This window comes from Gasterosteus aculeatus, chromosome 13 (assembly GCF_964276395.1).
Source record: "Gasterosteus aculeatus chromosome 13, fGasAcu3.hap1.1, whole genome shotgun sequence".
Taxonomy (NCBI): Eukaryota; Metazoa; Chordata; class Actinopteri; order Perciformes; family Gasterosteidae; genus Gasterosteus; species Gasterosteus aculeatus.
In genome coordinates this window covers 2,165,703-2,173,057 of record NC_135701.1, presented here as the reverse complement: position 1 = coordinate 2,173,057, position 7,355 = coordinate 2,165,703, and the positions used below count along the sequence as shown (strand labels likewise).

The window sequence follows — 7,355 nt, the reverse complement described above, 5'->3', positions numbered from 1 at the left end:
AGTGAGCAATGTCGCCTCACACCAAGAAGGTCTTAGGTTCGATGTGTGGATTCTCTCTGGGTAGAAGGAAGAAGGCATCCATTCTATAACTTCAACCCTTTCAACTGAAGGTTCTTCATTCTAAGCTAGTTTTCAAGGCGCAGCATAATTCACAGTAAAATCATGAAAATCAACCATGTATTACATCCTGTTGCCTGTTAATCTTGCACCTTGCTCTGCAATGCAACCATCTACATATCAAGAAGCTCTTATACAGGAGACAGGAAGCCCCCCGTTTGCAGATGTTGCCACATGAACATGTGAGAGGCCTGATAGGAGCCTCTATCAACATGTCACTTCCCCTGCTCCATGGCTCAGCAGTGACACAAAAGTAGCGCTTTGACACTAACACACACACTGGCACACTCAGAAGTGTGTGTGTGTGCAGGGGGTGGGTAGGGTTCTTTCTGGGTGGTTAGCCTTATCTTCCCTCCCATGCACAGTTCACAATGTATGCTGCGCCAGATGTCCAGAGAACACAGAGCTGTTAATGATACCACTTGATCATGCTTATAAATCCGTATTTACACCGTACATATATGCCACACGCGGAGCATCGGAGTGATCCCTGTTTGACGCATGAAGCCATTCCATAAAAGAAGAGTAAACACTCAAAGGACACTGGAGCTTTGTTCATGAGTGCCTGAGTATTATTCCACGGGGGAGATCTCACAGTCAACATCCATACTTCATCAAAACATTCACTTGAATCTAAGACTGTCTGGATCTATATGCATTTCTTAATGTATAGAGAGGTAAGACTACTGATGAGGATGTAAACAAGTGGATATGAGTTCAAATTCCAGGCAGAGCAATCAGACTCCAAGATACACAGCGCGAGTGTGTCTCCAGTTATACATGACTGCTCCCATGTGGTGAAATACTGGTTTGCCTGCACATTTAAAGGACCGAATGAGTAAAAAGGAAATGTATTGTTTCACTCAGGTGTCTTCTTGGGGTTAGGTTTGGGTTTGACGCTTCATATCCTCAGAGGGTAAAGCCCTCTGAGGCAAATCTGTAATTTGTGATTATGGGCTATACAAAATAAAATGAATTGAATTGAATATCTGTTTCTAACTTCCTGCACTTCACACAAGGAGGCAATTAGGTTTTGTTCGTAGCACTGGAATAATTAAAAGTGGTGTTTTATGAACACAACTGAGGGAAAGCACTGTGTGTAAGTAAAAAAAAAAAAGGGAGAGACTACACTTTAGTTGCAGCGTCCAGGTGACGCAACGGGGCAGATGGGTCTCCCAGAGTTCCCCAGTGGGAACAGATGCTTTCCATTTTCTAGTAGAAAGACCACAAATGCGTCCCGAGATATTGGGAGCACAATATGAGTCATGAGAATATTAAATTCCTGCAAACCTGACAGTAAATAACCATCCAAAGCATGCATTTAAGCATGTATGTGTGTGATGTGGTAGTTATTGTTACTGTTATTATTTCAGGTCGGGCTATTAAAAGAAGTAATTGCCGTAGAAAGCAGGCAATGCTTTGTGTCCCGTGACCCCTAAAATTGTATTCTTTTTATTTTTCATAATCTCCAATATTTCATATTGCTGTTTGTAGTTTCCACTAATAAAAATAGGAAGAAAAAATAAGAATAAGAAGAAAATAATATCGGAAGAAACTACAGATCCAGAATGCTTTTTATAATATGTTGTTTAAAAGACTCCGTGAAATTATTGCAGGTGCTAAAGGCAAAATAATCACGTTTCCAGCTCACAATTGCTAGATCAGATTAGAAACGCGTTGTCAATCGAAGGCAGAAACAGCCAACGGATTAAATTCAACACAAAGGAAGAGGTTAGAGTGGGAGGAATGACAGAGTCACATTGTGTGCTTTGGGATGTACACAACGTTACTACCTCACAGAAGGCTGGAAACAATCAACATCATCCGTGGCCTTGGAATCGAATGAAGCTAACCTGTGCCCCAGTCTGCCCTTCCTCTTGTGTGTCAGGGCGGCCATGATCGTGCATACAAGGTTGGCGATTAGTGTCAGTTTCCAACAAGGCTCTATATTTAGCAGGGAACTTGCTGTCGAGTGTGACCGCAGCACATACAGACACAGCCACCTTCTCTTTTACCCGTGTGTGTTGAGGACGAGGTGAGTTATGAATGATTCCTCCTCGGAACGGTGCAAGTGTGTATGCATGTTTCCTCTTCTCCATTGTGTGCTGTTTAGAGCGTGAGAGGCCCATGTGACTGAGAGAAGGCTTGTGCTGCTGGCTGATGGTGCTCTTATCTGCGTTCTACTGACAGTCCCTCTTGGTGGCCAGTGAAGCGGCAGTTGGAAGCGACTATGTGTCAGTCGGAGGAGCTGGGGACCAAACTGGGCCTCAACAGTCCCGACCTGCTGGTGAGGGAGGCTTTTCTGATGGCCCACGACTACATAGACTATGTAACCTCAGGGGGGGCAGATGGCTCCATGGCTCCTGCCCCAACAGCCTGCACCGCAGCCCTGCGCCATGCCGGGGACGAGCTTCTCACCCGCTTCCCCATCTTCTTCAGGCGGTGGCCGCGCGTCTTCCGGGACGTGACGGAGAACACGGCCTGCCCCATGCTCGTGAGCATCCTGGACGAGCACTTCTTTGCCCCCGTCCCTGGGGGACGGCGCCGAGGCCTGGCCTGGAGCGCGGTGTTATCGGTGTATGTGCTGGCTGGCCAGATGGCTCTGCATTGCCATGAGCGAGGCATGGCGGTGGTCCTGCCACAGCTCAAACAGCGTGTGGGGGCCTATGTAGAGAGGGTCATCTGCCCTGAGATACGAGACAAGGGAGGATGGGTAAGACACAAGCTGCTTCTCATTACGTTATGGAGCACCCACATAACTTAGCCCTGAATGCAGCTATTTTAAATAAGGGACTCAAATTCCCTGACCCATCCGGTGAAACAGTGACACCCAGTGATCTTATGGTGGCAGATGTTTAAGTTGCACTTTCATGAATATCAGGGGCATGAGCAAGGCAGATATGCATTTTTTAGTCTATTGCAATGGCTACGGTACACTCAATCTAAACTAAAAACCCATCATCTTTCATCCGAGCCTGATGAAATCCCTGGCTTTAAGGACTATATGTGGTCTGCAAAACATATTTCACACATTCAATCAGATTCAGATACAACTGTTTCACGGGCGGTGTAGTGCTTTTCCGGACTGCATTTGTGATTCCAGTTTGGGAAAATCAGTATTGCCCAGAGTTCCCCCCCATATTCTTTAACTCCATGATGCTCACAGATCCCCTTATTTAGCAGTTTGTAAGGTTGCAAACAGCGACTATTTGTTTCAGCTTCATTTTACTGCCCAGAGTTGAGTAGTAATTTGATCAGGTTATGCCCAGGAACAGGAATAATTTATGGAAATAAAAACAATGTATGAAATTAGAAACACTTTGATAGGCCACATTGAAGCAATTAATGTATTTTCACATTAGATTGAGAACATGTAGGATTAGGTGCAAACAAATGGAAGTGATGCAAAACCATACATTTTCAAATAAAATGCATTTTTAGACTTGCCATTTTGTAAAACATTCCCTCCCCTACATTAGTCTCACTGTATCCCTAATGATCGTAAATTGAGTCTTTTGTGTTGCGACAGAGTGGTTTTGTGTCCCGCTTTGGAGAGACGCAGGGCCTGGAACACCAGGTGAAGAAGGCGTGCTGCTGGACCCTGATGGCTTTTACCACGAGCATCGTCACCTACCTCTTATGGAAAAGAATGGTTTAGCCAGCACTGCCACCTAGAGATCTGCCACAACACCAATGAGCTTATTAAAATGGAAGATTTTATGGACATATTGTGGCCCATATTTTTTGTTCAGTTTACAAAATAGCAACGCTGGTAAACCGCATAATCACCTTCTAATGTAGCTAAACCATTTCAGATAAAATGCCGCAGTATATTATGAACTGCACATGAGGCAATTAAAAGATTACAGAAAAGCCAATGTTCTGCATTACAGAATATACAAGATCACTCGCAACGTCATTTTCAGCTCCAATATTCAGTTTCTTTACTATGAAACTATCATAGGAGCCTTTGTCATGTGTATTGATACGTCCGAGTAGACTTAACTACATGTACCATGTGATGCACACAACAATCCCTCGATCACGGTCCCTCATTCACCAGCGATCATCTTTATGTATGCACGTCATCAAACCAGAAAGGCAGACTTCATATGCAGAAGAATTTTTATTAACATTGAAAGCAGACAGACACAGAAAAGAACTTTTGAACATTACAAATCACTGCAACAAACTAGCAGAACTTTGAATGCAGACAGAATTGAAAACTGGAAAGAACTTTAACATTACACTGCGACGAAAAGCCTGCAGAACTTTGGAAAAGATTTAGGCCAGCTCCTCCTCACCCTCTTCATCAAACTCTCCTTCCTCCTCAGCGGTGGCGTCCTGGTACTGCTGGTACTCTGACACCAGGTCGTTCATGTTGCTCTCGGCCTCGGTGAACTCCATCTCATCCATGCCCTCGCCGGTGTACCAGTGGAGGAAAGCCTTGCGCCTGAACATGGCGGTGAACTGCTCGGAGATGCGCTTGAACAGCTCCTGGATGGCGGTGCTGTTGCCGATGAACGTGGCAGCCATCTTGAGCCCACGGGGCGGAATGTCGCAGACTGCGGTCTTGACGTTGTTGGGGATCCATTCAACAAAGTAGCTGCTGTTCTTGTTCTGCACATTCAGCATCTGCTCATCAACCTCCTTCATGGACATGCGGCCACGGAAGATGGCGGCCACTGTGAGGTAGCGGCCGTGACGTGGGTCGCAGGCAGCCATCATGTTCTTGGCGTCGAACATCTGCTGGGTGAGCTCTGGCACAGTGAGAGACCTGTACTGCTGGCTTCCTCGACTTGTGAGGGGTGCAAAGCCTGGCATGAAGAAGTGCAGGCGGGGGAATGGCACCATGTTAACAGCAAGCTTTCGCAAGTCAGCATTGAGCTGTCCAGGGAACCGGAGGCAGGTGGTGACACCGCTCATGGTGGCAGAGACCAGATGGTTGAGGTCTCCATAAGACGGGGTTGTGAGTTTGAGGGTACGGAAACAGATGTCATAAAGGGCCTCATTATCGATGCAGTAGGTCTCGTCTGTGTTTTCTACAAGCTGGTGGACCGATAGGGTGGCGTTGTAGGGCTCAACAACTGTGTCTGATACTTTTGGGGAAGGCACCACACTGAAGGTGTTCATTATGCGGTCGGGGTACTCTTCACGGATCTTGCTGATGAGTAGGGTGCCCATACCAGAGCCTGTACCACCACCCAAGGAGTGTGTGAGCTGGAAGCCCTGAAGACAGTCACAGCTCTCTGCCTCCTTCCTCACCACATCCAGGACAGAGTCCACCAGCTCTGCGCCTTCTGTGTAGTGACCCTTGGCCCAGTTGTTGCCAGCACCACTCTGGCCTGCAAAACAAGGTTTAAGGTTAAGTATGAAAACTGATCACAAAACTATAGATTTGAAAAATTTAACAAGTTGCCTTACCAAAAACAAAGTTGTCTGGTCTGAAGACCTGGCCAAAAGGTCCAGACCTCACAGAGTCCATGGTGCCAGGCTCCAGATCAACAAGCACAGCACGGGGTACATATTTACCACCTACAAAAAGCAGAGAGATTAGGGGAAAACGTTTAATTAAGGGATACAAAATACTAACGTTTAATTAATAAATCAAGGGAAGCTTAAAACTTACCCGATGCCTCATTGTAGTAGACGTTGATCCTGTCCAGCTGCAGGTCACTGTCACCGTGGTATGTGCCAGTTGGGTCAATGCCGTGCTCATCACTGATCACCTCCCAGAACTGAAATATATAGAAAACTAAAAGTTAACGTACATTACTGGGGGGCATTTGAAGGGAAATGGTGGGCTTTCATTTAAGAGTTGAAGCGGAATTTCCCGCCGTAGCAGCCTCGGCGCGCGCGGCCTGGCCCCCTATTGGTTGCTGCTCAGGCTCATGAATTCAAATTCGCTCTACGTCACAAACCGCCAGCTGCATGTAAAAGCCGGGCTGCCCAGAAGGCCTCAATGAGCCGGAAACCGTTACCGAATCAAACTAACAAAAGATGGACACGTCTTCGAAGCGACACTAATCATACCGCTCATAATTCCATGAAACTCATTTATGGTTCTCAGCCAAAAACCGCACTTCCTTTTGTTGCATTGCGGTATATGATTAACGCTACCATTGTCTGGCGATGAATGAAGATTTTCCGCTAATCAAACGTTGCGAAGTTAGTATCAGACAAAATGTACTTATCTGAACCTAATTGACGTTGGGTTATACATGTGGGGTATTAAACGTTTGCGATCACACACGGTCAAACTGAACATGATTTAGAAATGCCTAAAATGGGTTGAAAATGTTTTAATTCTTATTTACTTCGACAAATAAATGGCCAATAAGACGACCCAACCAAGAATTTAGGTTTATTTCAACTTGTAAATGACAGTTTTTCACCAGTAAGCCGTACTGATATTCCCAGGGTGTGGTTTCTGCGAAGTGCTACACACAAAGCATAGGCTCCAACAAAACGGAACACGGCGTTCTCAATTAAATTACAACATTTGTGCCTCGAAAGGGTAAATAGGGTTTTACTAACCTTTGCGCCGATCTGGTTTCCGCATTGGCCGGCCTGGAGATGTACAATTTCCCTCATTTTTCTTTTAGGAGGTAACGTTCGGGTCGTTCAAAGAATGACTCTGCCTTTCTTTGTGTGCGGGGCAGTGGCTCGACTCTCCTTTTTATAGTAAAGCAAGATCCGCCCTTTACCCCTCAACTCGAATGTGGATTGGCTGATTTCTAAAAGAAACGTTTACAGACACAGCATCAAACCAATAGCGCGTTCCAATAGTTACCCATCATTGGTCTATCCGTATGTCAATCTTATTCATCTGAAACGTGTGACCAGCATCTAATCTGTAGCCGTTGGCCTAGTTCTCTCATGATGGCGGACTAGAATGGCGACACCGACAATTTTTTATTCTCTGATTCACAACCGAACGGTTGAGTCGGAACAAGAGAGCGATACAATTCCTTTTGTCAATCGACGGAAAATAATTTGATTTGATCAATTCTAAACAGCAATCCGATGTGACGGCAAGTTAGCCACAGTCCACGTGGCTGACAATGGTCCAGCATAGCACAAGGTTCACCAGCGGAAACTGCCGCATTACAACGGGACGTGACCGGCGCGCCTGCAGTCGTGGTTCCGTGTCATGCGCCCCAGAAGTCTACCATTTTCCATTCTGGTTTAGCACAACAGCAGCTCATTTCCCGTTTTAAGTGACCTTTCTCTGGCTC

The 7,355-nt window shown here is 45.9% G+C and overlaps 2 protein-coding genes across 3 annotated transcripts; one reads left to right on the top strand and one right to left on the bottom strand.

Annotated features, from left to right (window-relative positions):
* The first annotated feature begins 1,687 nt into the window (after nucleotides 1-1,687).
* Nucleotides 1,688-3,841, top strand: bcl2l16 (BCL2 like 16). Of its 2 annotated transcripts, none has more exons than XM_040195532.2 (3): nucleotides 1,688-2,152; nucleotides 2,308-2,830; nucleotides 3,647-3,841. In XM_040195532.2, the coding sequence occupies exons 1-3, from the start codon at nucleotides 2,013-2,015 to the stop codon at nucleotides 3,773-3,775; spliced, it is 792 nt and encodes a 263-aa protein (XP_040051466.1). In that variant the 5' UTR covers nucleotides 1,688-2,012; the 3' UTR covers nucleotides 3,776-3,841. The 2 variants fall into 2 exon arrangements, with proteins under 2 accessions (XP_040051466.1, XP_040051467.1); XM_040195533.2 differs by having other exon boundaries at nucleotides 2,074-2,152; nucleotides 2,231-2,830.
* A 383-nt stretch (nucleotides 3,842-4,224) lies between these two features.
* Nucleotides 4,225-7,355, bottom strand: tubb2b (tubulin, beta 2b). The gene is made up of 4 exons (XM_040195531.2): nucleotides 6,655-7,355; nucleotides 5,747-5,855; nucleotides 5,542-5,652; nucleotides 4,225-5,462 (listed from the first exon to the last, which is right to left on the bottom strand). The coding sequence occupies exons 1-4, from the start codon at nucleotides 6,709-6,711 to the stop codon at nucleotides 4,402-4,404; spliced, it is 1,338 nt and encodes a 445-aa protein (XP_040051465.1). The 5' UTR covers nucleotides 6,712-7,355; the 3' UTR covers nucleotides 4,225-4,401.